Below are 21,122 nucleotides of genomic sequence, written 5' to 3'. Positions count from 1 at the left end.
GTACAAACATATATACTCCCGCGTGTAGATCAAACTTTTATTCACTGATTGCGGGATGCAATTTCGCCCTTGAGCTATTTTCACGCTATCCGTAACAAGGATGTCCAACTGACGATGGAGCCGCGCGTTTGTTACGAATTGCGATACGATTGTTCGGCGTTTTATCGACTGCGAACCTAGATTTAGTCATTTCACATTTATAGATCATATTTGCTTCCCTTGGGATTCAAGGTGCGGCTCGATCCGCAAGGTACGGAGCCTCGCATCCGTCTGTCTCGCGTCTGTCGAATAAGAAGAGATCTCGAGGAGAGAAGAAAAGCATCTTCGAATTCTGAAAGGATGCGATATCGTGTTACACGATAACAACGGTACAATGGTGCTTTGTTAAGAACTGCCGGATCCTTTATTAAAATCCTATTGATTCCGTGTGACCCCTCGCGAACCGAGTAAATGGCTTGACCTATTTCGCCCGCGCTCATTATTATTTTCCCGTGGAAATTCGAGCTTTTCTCTTTTATCGAGACGAGCGGCGAGAGCGAGGCGTGCGGGCGCGGATTTTGGACTGAGGGTGGATATAATCCGATCGGCGGTAACCGTCGTAAAATCCGCCGACTTAGAATCGAGATGGTGGGATTTATCGGGGCGGCGGAACGGAATATTCTATCGCTTCGCGCGGCTCTCGTTCCAATGAGAAATGAGACGGAGATCCAAAGTTTCCTCGTATAACCTCTCGGCGCATTACCGCGCATGTAGTAAATAATGTATGGGCAAACGTTAAATCGCCCGTTAACATATTATCGCCCAGAACGATATCCCGAGTGCGAAGATTCATCGCATCGACTCGACGCATTACGCGAATCGCTCTCTCGCGTGATTTTTTTTATGCCGCGAACAATTTCGTTCATGGCGCGGGAATTATGGTTTCTTTCACAGAATTCTCTTCTTCTTTCTCGATTCTTTTACTGAATTACAGCAAATCACAGGCGTACCGAAGAATTGCAGAAAGACGCTTTCGAAAGCGTTTTGCCTTTAGGGCAACGTTTATTAAATGCACTTTTATTTAAAAAGGAAGTTTCAGAGTAAGCCCGCGGGTAGTTGTAACTGTCAGCGTTATTTTCGTCTCGATGAAAGTCACTTTCAGGAATGATAAATTATGAAGTGGCGATCGAAACACTCAATTTTTATTTAACGACAGCGCAATTTTTATTTACAATGACGTAGTGAGTTTGAGTAAAAAGATCCCGAGCAGAAAATGTTGAAGTGGAAGATGCGAATCTTACGGTCCAAAGAATGTTAATAACAGCCAAGGAATTTGCATTAGCGGCGAGGGCGGATTCTGTAAGTCGAGCACTTCGATCGTGTTTACTCGCCGATCGTCTTTGCAACGACGCCCGATCGTAGTCGTTCTCGATTCCCTTCCCCGTTAATTGGAACTTTACGATCGGCTTTGTGCCTTCCGCGGTGATTGTCAGCGTCCGATAAAGCATCACCGGGTCGTTGAACTAGACGTCCCCTTCCGTGGCAGCACTCCGATCTGCTAATTCGACGATGGCTTTGCCTTTTGTGCGATCACGAGATCCTACCAATTTTCGTTAATAGGCAGTAGTGGACGATGTTGTAGAGGTTGCTCAAAGGTAACTCGCTACACTAGAGATATGCACAGCAGCATGCACTTGGAAAGATAGATTTTATGTAGATCCGCTTTCGCATCATTATACGATGTCTTTTTTAGCTTAACGCATACATTTCTATGTATATTCTGTATAAATTACATGCAATCCGTTTTCTGAAAGATAGATTTCTCTGTGAAACGTTGATCGGTTTCAGTTGACAGAAAACGGATTTAGGTCGGATCTCGTTTTGTCTACAGCTTTTGTTCGCGCGCGCCTTACAAAACGTATGCAAGGAAACTCGTGAATCCCAGAATGACACGCCGAACTAGATATTCGTCTAGACGGCAAGTAGATCGAAAAGGTTGAAATAATGGCATTAAAAATCAATACAACCGCGTAAAACAAACGACGGCATTTCTAGCTTTATATCACTCGCGAAATAATATATTGTAATTTTGCATTGTTATTTATATTTGAATTTAGGCTCATAAAAAAATTAGATTTTTCTTTGTTTTGATATAATGGTACGCGGAGTTTTTTTTACAAAGGTATATCCGCATAATTTTTATAAAATTTGTCATGCAGACAAACGGACGCATGAGAATAAGTAATGCGATACAGGCGAGCTTCTAATAAATGCTAAACTGGAGATCCCTTTGCGCTAGAGAGATGAAAGTACTTTATCCTTATTCGTCTGATCGGATACTTCGCTTTATCCACTATCCCCTCGATATTGAAATTCAGAAAGGTAGTCTCTAACATCATTCGGTTACAAGATAATATATTTTGGGATTACGAGAACGGAAAGTCCCATAGAGGTTAAAAAACTGTTATAAAGGGAACTCGTTCGCCGCACTGCTCGGCGGAAAATACCTTACGACAAACTATTCCAGCAAAATAAAATTTATGGAATTTCGCGTGTAATTATCGGCTTTAACGATTGTTAACGTTTGTTAGGCGGCAGAAACTGCGGCATAGGAAATCGAAATGTGAAAATAAAAAAAAAAAAGGGGGGGGGGAAAGGCACAGCTCGCCGAGGAAGTCCGAAACCAATTCCGGCATGGGCTAAACTTGCTATCGGCGAGAACTTCCGGATCGATTTCGCGTGGAGGGCCCTCCTTTATACAATCGACGGTATTCTCTTTGCTCTTATTCTCGACAAGCTAACGAGCGTAATGTAGTGCAGTTAATTTCTTCCGCGATACGGCGGACTCGCGCACGGGAAAAGCGCGATTTTCACGTTGAGAGGGAATACGCACGAAATATTTGTTTCGGCAGTTTTCAAATACTTTGTAAATGCGAGGAAAACTAAACAAAATTGTTCGCGTAAATTTACAGTGTATTGTTTTATTAAAAATATTATATAACAAATCTTTATTTTTGCAAACTATTTTTCATTATTTAACATCGTGTATCGCGATCGCGACTATGCCGACTATTGGATATGATTCTGTGCTCTTGGGAAATAAAGTGGTTTAGCTCGGATCATTAGTACTTGAGATTGTTATCGGTGTTATCGTTCGAAATCCGAGCGTATCGGGAGATAGTTCTTCGATGAAAGTAATGATTCGCGAACGAATTGGGCGTTCGAGTGTGCCGCGAGCAGACCTGCTACTCTCGCGCCGATAAACCGGATATACCTATATCTGATTTATTTCGCTTTTTGATGCTCCGCCGATTAATCGAAGCGCATCTCGAGTTAATCGGGCGATAGCCCCGCTAAAGCGTCTGAGTTGCCGACGCAAAGCCGATTTCGACGGCTTGGAAGGCGCCTTCGCGCGACGAGGCGGGCAATCCCGTCGGGGACACGAGCTGATCGAAATCGATGGCGCGTGCGATTTGAGAACGGGCTGGGGGTAGCGCGTGTGTAAATAAAGCGTCGAACGTTTACAATGTCGGAAGAGGGTAGGGCGAGAAAGGACGACACACGCGACGGACGGGGCCGACGCTGGCGTCGGCGGACTCCGCTGCAGCCGCATGTCACTCGGTTTAACCGCGTGTCAGTCGATATCATCGCACCGAGTGGAAATCTCTGTTATTGACAAGCGCATGAATATCGTTAATAATAAATAATGCCCCACAGATCCGGTCCCATATCTCGTTCACTCTCCGCCTCTCTCTCTCCTCCCCTTCCCTCCCACTCTCTTTCTCTTTCTCTCTCTAGCTATGACTATTCTGTAGCTCACATTGACTGGCGGTGTCGATTCGATCGAGCAATCGTGAGAGGGAAAAGGAAAAATTGGCCGAAAAGCCACTGCTCGCGTCACGAGGCTGCCGGACAATTGTTTTTTCAATGTCGCTCGAGCATCGTTAGAGAACGCGGTAACCCAGTGACATACGAGTTTCTTTTTTTTTTATCACGTAATCGATTAGAATTATAAAGTACCATAAGCTGCTTTTTTGTTGGATGCTGGGTATCATGCTTGCGGTATAACATGAGAGCGAGAGGCGTATATAATAGGCGACGTTGATTATTTCCGATAGCCAGCGGGTGAATTGGGAGAAGGACTATCCAAGCGCGTTTTCGAGCCCCGTTGCAACAAACTGCGCCATCGAACAAAGAGCAAAGGGATATCGCGTTCTGTGGATGCGGGCGATACATTAATCACGCGCTATTGGTACAGCGCGCGCGGGCGGACGATAATCGGGATTTAATTGACAAGCAGATATGCCTAAAAATGCAATCGCTGTCTAAAATCGCTGCCTCGCAGTCGCGCTTGTCGCGTTGAAATCAGGATCCACGGCGCCGTTTTATTCCGCCGGGTGCAGTGTCATAAAGTAATTAACTTTTTGCCGGTAATATCGCGGGTAATGCGAAAGGAAATTGCGGGAATTAATTAAGATGATACGCTGAGGACCGTGTGCGAGGCTATCTCCGGCCGAGTGCGGGATATACAAGGTGGTTCAGAATGATCGTGCCAACGCATGTGAGCGGATAATGGAGAATAAACTAAACAAAAAGTCTTTTAACGTTTTGCAACTTTTGCAACAATTATTGAAATGAAATGCATGACTTGTATAACTATAGTATTGTTTTGGATATTATTGTAATGTAAATGTATTTATATTTTACAGATAAACTTTGTGCGTGTAATCGGTACTACGAAATATATTCGTTCCGTTATAATATAACAAAGTGCGCGTCGGGAGTGCCGTTAATGCCGGGAGTGCCGTAATAGTTTCGCGCGAGTTCGAAACGTTGAATTATTGACGAACGTATTTTTAATTGGAAAATGCGGTCGTCTGAAACGCGGACGGAATTCGCGCGTAACGTCGCAGCTTAGACAATTCGGTTCGCTTGCGACGTCGGGAGTGCCGTTTAAAGTGTCGCGCGATTTTGGATACGCGCGCGAGCAATGCGTGCGTCGCGTGTGAGTGTCGAAGGATCGCTGAGGAGAGGAGGAGGAGGAGGAGGCCTAGGAGGCATCGGGCGACAGGAGAGCAACGATGCAGTAAGTAATTTATCATAAAAAATGCATTTTTTTTTGTGAAGAGGCTATGTTTTAGAATGATTGTGCAAACATTTGTGAGCGGGTGAGGAGAGTAAGCTGAACAGAAACATCTTTTATTGTTTTGCAATTTTTATAATAATTATTGGTATTTTAATTAAAAATGATTGGCGAATAAGTGCGCGTTTTGTGCGGCTAGACTGTAGGACATACACTCTAGGTGTGACAGCGGCGAGTGTCGCAACGAAAAGTTTGGCGAGGACAGAAACTTTACCCTTTGTTATCGTGTGATATATGTCGCTGGCACACCTAAAGTATATATTTCACAGTCGCGCAAAATGCGGGCTAATTCACTAATCCCTTATAATTAATTTCTCTATTTTTGCAATAATTATTGCGAAAACTGTAAAAGACTTTTCCCTACCCGCTCACAGATGTTGGCACAATAATTTTGAGACACTCTGTATACACGCGCGTAGTATGCGCCTTCATCTAGTTTCGTAAAGGAGCGTTCATATAAAAAATTCGTTCGCGCAACATACATGTCTTGAGGGCGGCGTGCCTAGAAGTCGATGAATATGCAAATGGATCTTATTTTCTGTCTCTATCCTTTTTTATCTCTCTCGCTCGTCCCCGATGGCTCTCGTCCATAGCGTCGGTTCGACTAAACAAGTATACGAGGAGTGAGAGAAGCCACGCGCGGAAAGTTGCAGTTTTGAGAAAAAATCCTTTGCATTTTTAATGCGTTCCATCGCTGCGCGCGCGCGCGTCTGCATGCAGCAAAATTCATCCATCGGGATGAGGTGTCGTTCGTTCATTCCTCGATTTTTTGAGCGTTACACTGTGATCCACCATAATGCGCGCCGTTAGGGCGTATGCGCTGTTACGTCGGCAACCTGTTTTGTCTATGTTCCACGGCGAGGAAGTTCGCCCGTGGTACACACGCCTCAAGGGCTGTTCCGTTAAGATCCGATGAATATGTAGATTCCATTCGCCTGTTCGCCCGTCCGTCTCTCCCATCTCTCCCTTCGATTCTGATACGTTCTGGAAGGCATAGACCGTCTCGGTTGAAACTGTAGCTATCTTGTTACGGGGTTAGAATAATGCGAAACAGGGAAAATGTCAAGCGTAATTTCATTTTTTTGCGTTTTTCCGTTTTTCCTAAATTAAATTGCAATGACGTCATTATATCGAATCAATATTTGCATTATGAAACTATTAACATCATTTAGCTGTTCATAATATTATTATCTCATTATATTACATTACATAAAATAGTACAACATTTAATAATACGCGAGGTTCTCGGCTCACGTGTCAACAGCGCTATTAAATCAAGCGTTTTAATCAAATTTCATCGCTTGCATAAGCCCTATCACCAAATAGCAACCCGACGTATCTTATTTCCGCGCGTTACATATGTATGTGTATGCGTTTTACATATTACATGTCATCTCCGGCGGTGTCATGTTTACAGAGTGCTCCGCCAAGGAGCAGGAAACGCTGCAATATAGAGCGGAGAAAAGACGAAAGGCGGACGGTTTGCCTCTCCCTCACGCTCCCAAAATCGCGCCGGAAGGAAAGAGCTCCTGCATTATGCAAAGTGACATATATCGCGGCGCGTGCCGGAGAGACGGAATGAAGCGCGCGCATTGTACTCGCGGAGCGTATCCTCGCGTAGGTTCATAGATCTCGTCGTCCGTATTCGCGCTTCGCGTCTCGCGAGAAAGGACGAGGCGCTCTCGCCAGTGAACCGCGACGATTCCGAAGGAAGAGGAAGAGAAAGCGCGGCTGGTACTTATGGAAAATAGATCTCGGTTGTGCGGCGCGTGTGTCCTGTCGAGACGAAACGTCATCCCGCTTGTGTGTGCGCGCGCGCGCACGCGCGCGCGAGATCCCTACGCGGAGTAAATACGTCAGAGAACGCGCAGTACTATTGTCGTATTAATGGAAAGGATTGCTTGTTCAACCGTGTAACGGGAAGTAGCGCTTCGGCGGATCTAAATTGAAATTCGATTGTCTGCGCTCGTTCGCGTCGCCCGTGTTTGCGCCGCCGCCGACGCAATTGTCGGCTCGTAGACAGAGACAAAGACGGCGCGACTTTCCGACGGCTTGAAATGTTGACTGGTGGCTCGTGTGAATTCGTAATGAATATCGGGAAGCGAGAAGTAAGAGTCTTTCTTCGTGATGGCTTGGGGAAACCTCAAATGGGGTTGCGAAAGGGTGGGGGATGCGTAGTTCGTACGGAAATGTCGTCGTTTGCGGAAGGAAATGAGACAACGAGCGTCTGTGTCTACAATTATTTGCATACTGTATTCGAGTAGTTTGGAAAACACGATCTTTGTACTGCAAAAATTGTAACAATTCTTTCTGCAACGAACATATGAATTTACTCATGTAGCGGAATTGCGATAATGGTACTGAAGTACATTACTATTAAAAAATACGTTTACAACACTTTATATCCACTCGCTCCCACGAAGAATAATAAAGAACGCTGCACTTTCCACGGTGAATATAGACACCGTAGCAGAAAATCAATTTAAACTTTCCATACCGATCCTTTTGATTAAACAAGACCGTGGCGTGCTGGTCGTTATAAACAGGACGTCGTCGTGCTCGTTACACGAGTTTTTCACTGGCGCAAATCCCGCCGGTTTCCGCTTCAAAGAGAATCGGCGGTGTATCGGTGCCGACGTCGATGCTGGAAGCGCGACTCGCAATTAGTCCGGCATTCATATCGGGGCTGGTATATCGTGCGTGGTCGATAATGCCCGGTCGGATCTAGACGCCCGTCCGGTATAGATTTTCCCATGACATATAAAGACTAACCTCGCTGCGCTCGCGGGGCGGCCTTGTCACGTTCAGATGTAAATCAGACTCCCGGGTACCGCAGCCTCTACCTACCTACTCTACTACCTATCCTGCGGTACACGCGTCACGGGGGGGAAACCTTGCGCCCGTCAGGAACACGAGCACCGTGTTCCCGCTCTACACCTGGCTGTAATACACACCGGGCGGGTTGCGTGTACGGCGCGCGTATATACATACATATGTGCGCGCCGCGCCGTCGGGCGGATACACACGCGTGCATGAATTAATGCTTCGCGTGCGTAACCGCGGCCGTAAGTTGCCGCACACTCGATGGTTATACCCGGACGCGACACTGGTAACTTCGCATCCCGTGTATAGATGAATCGGGAGGGGAGCGCGTGTCTTCTGTTCGTGTCGGGACGCCACGTAAATTCACTATATATATATATATATACACACGCGCCATTCAACGAACGAGCGCGTTTATCCTGGGAGAGAGATGCTCCCGGGATTGCGTGTTTGATCGAATTTCATCGCGCCGCTATTCAGAAATTAGAACTCGCGCGCGACTCAACACGTTCTCCCAGACGACGATTCCTTGTCGCGTACGATGCGCGTTTACATACGCGTCTGCGAATTGTCGCGAATAATTCCGACGATAATTTTCCGCACCGAAATAGCAGAACGGAAGAATGGGTCCATCGCGCGTCTCCGCTAAGTCATGTTATTGCGTCGCGTGAGAAACGAGAATCCCCACGGGGTGTCGCGGGGCCGGGACGCGACTGTGTTTGCTCGGCAAGTCGGGCCAAATCCCAGTGTACACAGTGACAAAACGTACAACTTAGAGCTTAATATCCGAAGCGAATAAGGGGCGATGCTCAGGGCGACGGACACGACGCGACGTGGCGGCGCGTCGGTATATCCGCCTTGACAACCCTATTAAATCATTCATCCACCAGCAGCGAATTAGCATCCGTAAACAGCCCTCCCTCTTCCCGTCCTGTATCACCTGATATTTGCTAAACGTTATGAAATCAACGCTTGCGCGCGCTTCTCGCCCTCCTCTCCTGCGCTCTTCCACCGTCCATTCACCCTCAAGAGTTCCCTATGGCTCTCGAGAGAGAATCGATAATGCTCGCGGACATATTGGATATACATACGAAGATTGTTTGTCTCCTGGAAAAGCCAGCGGCCTCGGGGTGTCGATATCCGGTGTGTACGGTCGGCTATATCATTGTTACGTACTCGAGTCAAACCGCTGCTAAAGAAAGACACTCTCTCTCGGCGAACGCTCGAGAGTCTCGCGACAGTTGTACACTCAACATAAATCTCTCTGGAGCATTTTTTTTACGCTGTTCGACCGGGGGGATTATTCCGTGCACGCGTGAGGAGGTTCTTCGCGAACCCCCGGCTCTCCTCTTTCATTACCCGTCGAAAGAATCCCGCAGCCAACCCTCGAATCTAAACCGCCGCAGATGTGCTCCAAAATTAGACGGGCTCGTCAAATTGGAAAACACCAGACGCGCCAGTTTTGCGTTTCATCGATTACGCGATTACAAGAATCTAGATGAAAGGGAATTAATAATCGCGGTTCAATCCGATTACGCTGGTGCGATTAAAACGTGTTGAAATTAATAATACGATCTAGAGTTACACGTTACCTGTCGATACTTCATAACGAACGGTTAGGAACGTTTATACGTTATTCAATAATCAACACTTTGGTTCAACACTCAAGTTTAATATTTCAATAACTTTTTTTTTAAGTGATATCAAAATAACGCAACATTTTTGTCTGCATATTTACTTTTTCTTCGCTGCAAACGCTACTGCGTTTCGTATGTGAGACACGTACACGATTTTAGTAGATTTTTTGCAGTTTCAAACTTACCGACTTTGGTACTTTGGGTGTTCACGCGTGCTTCCGGTTATTTAAGCGTAGACTGCGGCAATTCGCAACGTGGCCGTGGGAAGTAGCTGTTTTATAGCTGGAATGTGCTCTGCTACATTATGCGCTGTACATGTGGAGTTGTCAAAGATGAATTTAAACCATTAGCATATAATTATTCTACTGAATAAAATATTGTAACGAATTTAACGCGAGAGCACAAAATATTGATGCAAAATCTTCTTTACTCAATTTAAACGAAATCGACATGTGGAAATACAGCTCTCTTTTCTTTCTTCGTATTGTTATTTTTATCATAATACTCACTTCATAGGCACATATAGAGGTTGGAAGCTTCGTGATCCTCTTCGTTATTAGAAATGATAGGTTCTGGATTCTCCGACTTATAGTAAAGCGCAGTTTTGCTGTGATATTTCGTGAGAAAAGGCAGCGTCGGACTCTTGTCGTGCTCGCTCTTTTCACTTTCGCGCTCTCCTTCTACGCAAGCAGAGACCACCAACTATGATGCTTTTTCAATCCCATGGACCGAGAAAAAGGCGACAGGACACGTGGGATTTGGAGCTTTAGGGGGACTTTATGGTAAGCATCTTCGATTTTCCGTTAAGGTTATGGGTCGCAGCTAGGTGTACGAGTCTGGCTTACAGACGGAGTCTATTTTACGGATTTTCAAGGATAACCTGTACCTGATAACGTTCTCCCCGCCCGAGACGCTAAGCCGGCATTGCCTGTCCACTGATGCGGATTTCGAATCTTTTTTACGCTGACATAAGTCGCGAAAAAGGGATAAAGAGATAAACGGGATCTCTGGATAGGAGTTTATAAATATTATATGCTTATGAGCGTAGTGGAATATGTAAATGCGTTGAGGACAAAAAAAAGCGTGAGAATCTGACATCTGACAGTCGTTTCACGAGCTCGATGAGGTTTTAATAGTCGTAAAATGATATTTCTTGGGAAGTTGAAAAGTAGTTTGGCTACAGTTTATTCCGCTATAACGGTATGAGCGCGACGTTATAAACGACATCGTCGTAAAAACCGTTTATATCCTCACGAATGCTGTTTGTTGGCTATTGATCTGTCGTCGAGGCGTTAACAATCGGCACGCGGTAACAGCGCATCTGAAATCCATTTTCAGTTTGGAAACGAGGTCGAGCGAGCTCGTTGTTGAATCAGAAAAAGGGGTTGAGTAGGAAATTCAAGGCGTCTAGGGCAAACACGGGTGCTGACATTGTGTAAACATGCTGTGACTACCCTCGCCCACGACGACGACGACGACGACGACGACGGCGACGAATAAGAAGAAAAAGACAATGTTGGTAGCGTTGTCGACGATGCCGCACGGTTTTCACAGCGGAAACTGGATATTCCGCCTTAAGACAGAAATTAAATATTCCGAATTACCACGCGACGGTACTCATTTTCTGAAATTAGAAACTATAATCTGTTGACTCGATCCTTTTCTACCTACACTAGCGTCTGCAGGAATTCATTATTTCTCGGAGATTGAGGAAAATTGTGTTTGTCATGTCACGGGATTGCTTGGTTTCGCAAAACTTGTTTGAAGTAACGTCAATCATGAAAATTCAATTGGAAACTGATGCATCTTTGATTCCGACATGCCAACAAAAATTATTATTTGATTCAGTTTATCTCACAGTTGGAAATTTTTATTTTCGTCATGCTATTTTCGAACAAGTTATTATTTTGATATAAGTTCTTCGATGAGTGTCTGCAATAATACATGTCCTAGAAAGTATTTCTGTGTGTCCTCTTAGCTTATTTTTGGAGGTTAGCAGTTCATATTAATTATTCATTTCGTACAGTTTTTTTTAGTAATTTAGGACACGGTGAATATTAGACGAGGTCATCGTTCAAATGCGCAATCTTTTTCGAATTCACGAGAGCGAATGAGAACAAAGAACAGAGTAGACTGGCTGAAAGCTTTCATTTCCTGAAGTTTCTGCGAGGAGTAACAAATCGTGATACAGAGAGCAACCCCTTTTAGACCTAAACCCAGCCAATATCTTTGTTCTGCTTAGTCTGTTTTACGCTCCGAATAATTTGAGGTCGTTTCGTAGGTAGGTCGATCTCAGAAATTGGATGTCGCCGTCCCAAGATATGTCATCTAACTCGTATTTACGGGTTTAAGTGAGATTTATGCGAGGAAACAAAAAGTAAGAAATTGCGCGTAGTCTGTCACTTTAGATTTTTTAGATCCAGAGTTTTCAAAGAGTTATACATTCTTTTAATCAATATTAAATGTGTATCAATATAAATTTCTATTTATCTAAATAAGTAATTATTGTTAATCTTTATTCTTATCTTTTTTTTGATATTATTTATCGAGATGTATCAGAGTAAAGTTAATTATACTCACATTAGCCAAATTTTTACTACGCTTGGAATATGCGCAAGTCACAAGAGATATCATTTTCATATGATATGTGGAGGCGTGCCTAATACTACTCGACATTGTTATCATCTATCTCTGTCTCGAAGTATCTCTCGAAGTACAAGGTTGCACTTCGCGTTGCAAATTAGTTGGTGTTAGCCGTTCCCTAAGTAAATTGCCGCGCGAAATTGACGTTGGCCCTTCACGGTGAGAGAGGTGCTTTCCTCTTTACGTCTTAGCTCCGAGGATAGAGTGGTGAGTACACGTCGTGAAAGAGGCTCGCGGAGAGAACACGGGAGTAAGTAACGTACCGGTGCCGCTTGCCTCCGGAGTACGTAAATCTCTGTGCTGGAACCGGAACTCGCTTAGCGGCAGATTTAGTACGAGGCGTCGACTCCGCCTAGAAACCGCGGAGGTTTGAGTTAAATGGTTTATGCAAGACCGAACGAAGCGGTAATGAAGTTCTCCCGCCAAGCCGTGTACAAGGATAATCTACGGGACCCCTCGATTTATCGTCCGTTTATAATACGTTTACGTTGCCGCGTGTGTACCTCGTGGCTTTTAAGTGGGCGGATGCGTACACTCCGCCGATTCCGCTATCCGCGAGACGATACGATCGTTCTACGGGAACATGGAATTCCTTTCCTAACACGATGAATGTTTCGTTGTAAAGCAACGCTATAAAATGTGTACTTTACTCCTTAAAAACAGGCGAGAAGATCATATATATTTAGAAAACATTATCCGACGTCGCTTTCGAAAGTTTTATCTGCTTTACCAGATTTTTATTTACAGCATTATACAAATTTTACAGTGATGAATTAAAATACGGAAAGTTTGAAGTATACGCGTTGCGCCCTCGCAACACGTTTAATTCACGATTACGAGTGCTAGTTTTATGTGAATGATGCACATACGAAGTAAAATTGAAATGCTTGATCTACGTGAAATGGAAACTTCATTGAAGCTTGTTGGTAGTCAAACTTTGATATACTGCGGCGATATATTTGGTGAATTGGATATGTCGGGTTGCCAGGCTCTATCATAGCGAGGATGGCGGAAGCGGATGGTATTACGCGAGGGCAATCAGCGTGGGGAGCCGATTACTATCTAACATACGGATTAATCCTAAATTTGATGTCAAATGTAATTGCATTGCGAATAAGCGATAAAGTTCGACCGTGTCTTCGTGTATGTGTCGCCGAAATTGCGATTAGAAATTCAGTTTGGAAATTTTATTGAAGCGGATTAAGGGGTAGTAGCACAAATAATGCGGGAGTCCATTTCGATAGCGGAAAGTTTTGCCGAGCTGACAAGAAGCGTTATCGACAAATATATCGACAGTTCTGTCTCGCTGGCGGAGATTAATATACTCTCACGGCAACGTGTGAAGCACGGAGCATTCTCGATATACGATGGCGGATAAGCGGAATCGCCGACACGTGCTGGCAATAAGAGGAAATGAAATTGTCGTCAAGATCGTTTTCCACTCGTCCCCGTGGACCGCTCGCGCGCCCTTCGGAAAAAGAGGAAGAAGATCGTGAAAGTGTGCCATCCCCTTATGCGGAAGACGTCCCACCGTGGTTGCACGTGCCCCCGCTTAAACGAAGAGACGGAGATCGGCCGGCAGTGGCAGTGAAAGAAATAAAGCAACGCGGAGAGCCGGCGCGAGATGAGAGAGAAGGAAAGACGGTGGGACGCGCCGTGAGAAAAGCGAGAGAGGAAAAATGGTAACGCAGCCCTCCATTTGTAACCAATGTTTGCTTTGCCTCGCTGCTCGTTGAAAGCTTTTACACCGCCGGCCGGCTCGAAAAGCTACTTCGTACCTGCCAACATCTATACGGTAATTCAACTCGCATCTCCGCTAATTACCCGTCAGAGTACGTTAATGTGGCTATTGATCCTCTTTCATGTCGTGCGCTTTTGCATCTCGCTTTTTAAACACGCGGCGTGATGTGCGAGTACCCATTTCATGCTTTGCATCATTCCCGACGAGTAAATGCCGCATTGAAACATCGGCGAGCAAGTGTGATTGTCCGAGGCGTAACGGGAGCTCGTTAAACGCGTGGGATTATTTCATGATGTATCGCGGCATTGATACTAATTATCTGTTAATTAATTAATTACTTTTTGTTATTTTTTAAAAATTTCTCTTCAGTGCAAATTTGAATATTGAGCACCTGCGGTAACGTGCGGCTGTTAAATTCAAATATGCTTATATCTTTTTAAAATTGCATTATTTACGGATGTTGTTGCGAAATTAGTTTTCCGAAATGAGGCTGGTATCTCGGGTCATCGGAGTCATTAAAGTGCTTCAGTACTAATTTTCTCGTAAAGAAAAAACTCGTTCAAAGTTACGCTCTATAAAAAAGAAATACTGTGAAGGGACGAGCAGAAGAGTTACGCTGTTAATCAACGGTTAATGTGCTGTCGACAAAACCCAGCGGGTTTTAATTAAAATCATTCGCCATACGGTGCGTTCCCTTTTGCTTCGTTAAGATCGTGAGAACGAAAATCGGAGTGCGGTCCCGCTACAAAAGTCGATATAAATATACTTTGTAACGCGGAAAACGGAAAAGAAATTTATAGCCTGGAAGGAGACCAGTGCGCAGTAACATGTATAGAGTGTCGTCGTGTTGCTCGATAGATAAATCTTCTGCAAGTTTCAGCCAACGTTTTAATTTCACTCAACACGATTTATATTTACTTATATACATTGCAGAAATGTGGATACTAATTATCGTGACAATTGTAATTATATTATTATAATGTCATTAGAACAATACATACGCTTCTTGTCCGATGCGTCATTATCCGCAATATCGCGATTGTCCTAGTTATGTGAACCAATTGCATTATGTTACACAAATGAAAATTATAATGAAATACATTACTATCATCGATGCAATAGTAAAGTATTTATTTGATTAAAACGTAATATTATACTGACAGTCAGTTATAATTATGACATTACTAAAATAACGGTAGCTCGAAAAGAAATAAAAATAGCGAAATTTTTTATTCAAATTTATACGCATATATAGTTGAAAAAGTTCGATAGCCAAGAATGGAGTAGAGTAATGTGAGTAATCGATCTGTAAGTTCTCGTGTAAGCGTCACGGTCGGTGATCGACGAACGATTGATATTTTGGTCCGCGTTTTACCCGATCGTTCACAGCCGAATAATTGTACTATTGAAACCGATGCATGTCACCGTCGTCGGCGTTTCTCGATGGCGTAGCCTTTGAATGTCAATGACGTCGTCGCGGCGCAGACCGCGAAGGGTCACGACGGGTCTCCACGGATCGATGGATCAAGTGAGATCCAAATAACCCCTCTCTATCCGCCATTCGCCCCGCCGTCCTCGGTCTCTTCTAACGGCTCTCGTCACCTGAGTAAATTCGGGAAACGCCAGTATTAAGGGCCCTCCGCGGTACACGAATTTCTACTCGTTGGTTCTACGCCATCTAGATAGACGGCCACCCCCGTATAGAGTCGACGAACCTAAGTCGGGCCGTGAGTCTGGTAATGGAAATGGGAATTCGTGGTAACCGGGAGAGTCAGTTCGTCTCAAAGCGAAGCTCGGATGCTAAATAAACAGCGGCATTGCGTCTTCACACAGGAGCCTTGTAAACATATCGATGGTTGATTGATTAGTGAAATCGTTGCGATCGCTGTCGCTTTTGTACGCTGGAAGCTCATTTGTCTTTTTAATCCGACGAGAGTCTGATGAGGATGTCTTCTCGAAATCACAGAATATCCTTAAATCGTGTTAGGTCAATTAACACATTCGTTTTATCCAGATTGAAATATGCATTGGTATAAGAGTTTCGCATTATACGAGAGAGATATAATCAATCACTCGAATGTTTTCGCCGAGTCTTAATATAAGAGGATTAATTACAGGACAGAAAGCGCCGTGGAATTATTTCGAATCAACTGCAAACGACGCAATCCGGTTAAAACAGTGGTATATAAACTTAAGAACGATTACCGACAATTGTTCTGCTAGAAGTCGCGAAAGAGTTTTGTTGATTGAAAAGTCGAATCTTCCGTGGCTACTGCTGTTTCCTGAGAAAGTCGACTTTCAAGGGATTTTAATGAATAGAAGCATTCGCTATTCTCTCCGCTACACAGATGTAATTGTAAAATCGTTCTTTTGTCTCGGACTCTATTGAAGAAAGAACGCCTCTTCGGCGCCATAGACCTATTGTACCAGTAACTGGAATTAAATTATGCACCGCAATTGCGTGACTTCCGCTTGGTGACAGTGCAAACGTAGTTTGCAGTGTAGATACCCGCCATGATTCGCATTTTAAATAAATTATTGCAAACTATATTAAATTGCATCGCTATACGCCGATATACGTGTTTGATATCGGATATCACATATACGATTTCAGATGTATATCTTTGGATTATGAAATTCAGATTATTCAACTTGATAAAAAAATTAATTTTTTAAGATTAAAGTCGGCGAATGGAATTGTGAAATTTTGGTAACCGATGATAAATGTTTAAATCAGATATATTGCTGACGTATTACATACAATATTTCGTTTCGTTGAGCATTCTCTTCGTGGAAACAGTGTAACAGATATGGAATCGCTGGAAAACGTCATGCCTGCCAACATTCCACGTGTCGTCTTTCGACGCGAAACACTCGTCGTTTTTAGCCAGCCGAGAATACGACACTGTGAATATCTTTCGCTATGAAAGTGTGAATTCTTTATCTCCGAGATGCAGAGGCTTGACAGTTTGCCAATGTCAGAGAGATAAAAAAAGAAGACAGCAAACGAAGGCGTCGGACCAGTTTTCAGATATCAGGCGTTCTTTTCTACTTTTATTCTCGCGGAAGGCAAAATGCCAAACTATCTCAACTCGATGTACGATGAAATATATTTTCACGCTCGCGAAGTAAAGCATGAATTTCGTTAACAGGATTTACTCGAGCCCGATACCAACGTCCTGTTCAAACAATTCTTTCTCTACGGGGCACAAGTGCCGTTCGTCAAAAGTAAATATTCGCTTATCGATAGACGGCTTTCATGACCGGGAAGGGTTTTATCGCCGGTGGACTCGGACGTGTCGGCTCCTCCTCGTGTTCGGTGTATTTAACGGGCCGTCAGCTCGTCCAGATTTGCGTCGTTCCTCGTTCTCGTGCGCGGCAAAACTGCCGTCGTCGGAAAGGCTAAGAGGGAGAGAAGGAGAGAGAGAAAGAGAAAGAAAGAGCAAACGGGCTTTACGAGCGTTTCGCGCGTTGTCTCTTTACGCGTTCGACGCTCGTTTCGCTGTGAAGAGCCGACACGGCTACGGCGCGCGCGTTTCCGGTTACGAGTACGTATGTAGCCTCGTCGATCGTATCTCGCACCTGATTACGCGGAAGAGTCATCGTTTCCGCACGACATATCGAGGAGAGAATGAAAATGTCGTCACGGCGCTCCGCCGGGGTCAGGATCGTGGCTTAAGATCGCGTCGTCAACTGCGTATATACCGGGAATAACATTCGCCATGAGATGACTCTGGTTCGCCTTTTCCTTTATTAAAGGTTCGCGTGCGATGCGCGACGTAGCTTTGAAACGTGATCAAACGCCGCGACGCTGTGGCGAAAACGGGCGAGACATCTTGACGGATGATGAAGATCAACGAAGCTTACGAGAGAAGAGAAACGAGCTCTCGCATCGCCGCTGTTCCGGCGCTTAGTCGCGGCGGAAATCTTTGCATACCAGCAGCGGCAGTCGAGAAAATACGTTCGATCAGAATAGCGCTGCTGGATAATGAATATCTCCGGCTGGTTAATTAGGATGATCGTAATTAGCAGGATAATTGACAATGCATTACGTGCGCTCATGACTAATTAATTGACACCGACGCCGACAAACAGACGTTCTCGTTTCGCGTGCGCGAATACATTCACCGATTATCCGTGTTGAAGGATTTCGATCGATATATATTTTGCGCAGAAATATTCTTCGCACGGGAATGCAGATATAATCTTTTAAAAGAGGCACGTAAAATCTTTGTTACTTTATATTATTATGCTACATTATTATGCAACGCGCGCTTTCTACTGTAAAAAATAAATCGCATAAGAATGCAAAAACGCAACAACGGCTTTATAAGGGTGAAATATTTCGTTCCGAATGAGTAAAGCTGCGATAAAGATAAAAAAGTAGTCTGCACGGTTGCAAGATTCTCAAATGAAGGCTGTGTGACAAGTAAAGCTGGATCACCAGGGCGTGACGGGGAATTAGTTAAGTAGGCATTATTAATGAGTCTGGCGGTGTACTGAGAATATAGCAGATTGTACGACACGCATATTAACAACTCGGCGCTAAGGAGTTTTTGCGTAATATACTATTACTTTCCGTGTCGAAACGCGACTCTCTACACAAATGCACTTAATTAACATCAAAAGTGATTAGAGTATATAAAGAGAATAGTAGGAAACGCATTTGCGTAATATTAGCGATGTTTTTGCGGATAGTATGAATAAAAAATAATTAGTGGAAGAATATTATGATACAGTGTTATAATACAAATACATAAATTTTTATAATCACGTTGAAAGAGTCGGTTTTTTAGTTAAAGAATTTAGAAGAGAGAAGCTTCGATGTAAGAATACATATTCTGTTTCTTGAGAAATTTACGACATACATCATTACAATATCAATTTAGTTTGTTTTTCAAATGAAAAGTTTAATACACCGATAATTCAATAAACCGACGGTTAACTTTGCTCAGAAAAACAGGTATATGTCAACGTTGGCTATAATTTATACCCGCCTCTAATCAGCCGGGTTATTCAATTAAACAAATTAAAATTACTCGCAGCTGTGCTTGATTTCACGTGCATCGGAAACGAGCATGGCGCGCTCGCGAGAATAAATCCAATTTCTGCGAGCGTTAAAAAGTCAATGCGAGGAGCATTAAAAGGAACATTTTTACGGGTTTGTACTTTTACGAGCGGATGAAAAATGAAGAGTGTCTGGGGTAGTAGACTTTCACGGAACGATTGAGCCACTCGTTACGTCGAACGCGCGGTCGGCTTCGGCGCGCCCTTAATTAACCCTTTTATAAATATCCTTACAGGGCATCCCTAATTTCACTTTGCTATGCCGCAATGGTGGGAAGTAGTTTCGCCATCTCGCTGCCTCCTGGCCTTGGCTCCCTGCTCGAGCAAATATAGAACCAGCCGCGGGAAGCTGGCTCGTGTTAATTATCCGTGCCACGATGTCTTCTCTTCTTCCCTCTCTTTCGCCTTGCGCTTTGTCTGTCTTCGAGCCTGTTCTCGATACCTACGTACACAACTCCGTTGCCGGGGTGGTGGATAAGGACTGGGTGGGAGCGCGGGACGAGGGTGGCGCGCAAACTAGTCGAAACACGAAACAACGACATAGAAAGACGAAACGACTTCGCATTTCGGCGTAACTAACGGTGGAAAACAGTTCGTTGCGACAAGGCTGTTCTAATGGAAGAAAACGACCCAAATGAGTTTATTTAATTGCGGAACGTAGTTCAGAGTTGGATAAAAAAATCCGGAACTTCACAAAGTTTGCGATATGAGAAACGAGAACTTTATAGCATGGTTAAAGCCGCCAAGTTCTGCCGTACATAATTTGCAGAGACAGTTTGTAAATTCATTTTACAGTTTTCTCTCACTGAAAGCAACCTACTGATTAACAATTAATAAAGATACAAGATAATGTTTATATATTTCTTCAATAATTCCAATTTAGCGTAAATCAAAATAATGTGTCCTTATTAGTGATAAAATGAGAAATATATCATATTTTAATTAATTTTTTAATCTGTAGTATTAATTCCGATAGCTTTTATCATTCCAAGTAATATATTCTTGTGGAATAAATTTGAGATGATATCGTTCGTACTTTCTTCATACCTTGATTGATGAGAAACAAGCTTGTTAGCAGATACGCCGATAACGATCCTTGAATAGCGATACCGCGATACGGATACCGCCGCGTCGTTTTTCACGACTGTAATTATCGCCCTTGACCTTGCTACCGGAATTACACGGTGAGATCTGGCTTTTGCGTAACCGGGCGGGTACTTCTGTATGTCAGCCCCGAGCGAGTAATGTGGATTATCCGCAACGATCGATCAGTTCTCTAATAGCTTGCTCAGGGGTAGGGACGGCGAGATAATGCAAAATTGATGAGTCCCTCCGAGTGTTTGTAATCCCGAGAAATATATTGAAATTGCCGACGATCCGGCACCGACGGTTGAAAATGATTCGTCGGCCGCTGCAATAATTCTGGATGATTTGCTTCGGATATTAGCGCGTGGAGGAGGTTTACGATCTCCTCCCGCGAATTACCGATTTGCCGGCGCTATTTGATGTCGTCGCACGGCGAAATTACGATCGTAATTTCGTAGTCGCGGATCACCATTGTCGGCGCGCGACTTGCAATCCTGCCTTTCACCCGCGCCGCTCGGATTCGTATGTAATTAGCCAACTTTTTCGCGATAGTGAATTCTCGCGGAAACCTGTTTGTGAAATGTTGTCGGCGCCTGATCGCGATTCCCCAGCTTGTCAAACTGTACAGACCACTGATATTTTTCAAGCTGTATAAAGTGTAAAGTGTACGGCGTGCAAACGAGCGCCCATGGTCGACGGGTAGCATTTCTGATTGCAGTATCTGGCGTATATTGACTGCTCGTATAACCACATATGTGATTTCGATTTGATACGCGCGCCGCGTAAACGCGAAACTGTTACGATAGAAATGTAATGACCTATTGCATATTCACACGTAGATAAATGGTGTTTGATAATGAAGAGATAATATGTTACTCCGTTAGCGATACCACGCCTCGAAAGTATAAGATGACGATACTACACTAGGACGGTAGTAAATCCTCTTTGACGCGATATCGTAGTGCAACCACTAGGGAACTTGCCTGGAACAAGATTTGGCTTT

The 21,122-nt window shown here is 44.1% G+C and overlaps 1 protein-coding gene across 6 annotated transcripts in view; it reads left to right on the top strand.

Moving 5' to 3' along the window:
- The window catches only part of LOC136998542 (uncharacterized), a 236,027-nt gene that overhangs the window by 22,692 nt on the left and 192,213 nt on the right, over positions 1-21,122 (top strand). For all 6 annotated transcript variants that reach the window (XR_010889119.1, XR_010889116.1, XR_010889118.1 and 3 more), the window contains exon 3: positions 4,689-5,065. Coding sequence is in view for 1 of the 6 variants with exons in the window: in XM_067351334.1 (XP_067207435.1) it covers positions 4,970-5,065 (96 nt within the window). In the remaining 5 variants the exon portion in view is untranslated. The remainder of the gene's footprint in view (positions 1-4,688; positions 5,066-21,122) is intronic.

Source organism: Linepithema humile, chromosome 3 (assembly GCF_040581485.1).
Source record: "Linepithema humile isolate Giens D197 chromosome 3, Lhum_UNIL_v1.0, whole genome shotgun sequence".
Taxonomy (NCBI): domain Eukaryota; kingdom Metazoa; phylum Arthropoda; class Insecta; order Hymenoptera; family Formicidae; genus Linepithema; species Linepithema humile.
The sequence above is the reverse complement of the archived record's forward strand: the minus strand, read 5'-3'. Positions and strand labels throughout refer to the sequence as shown.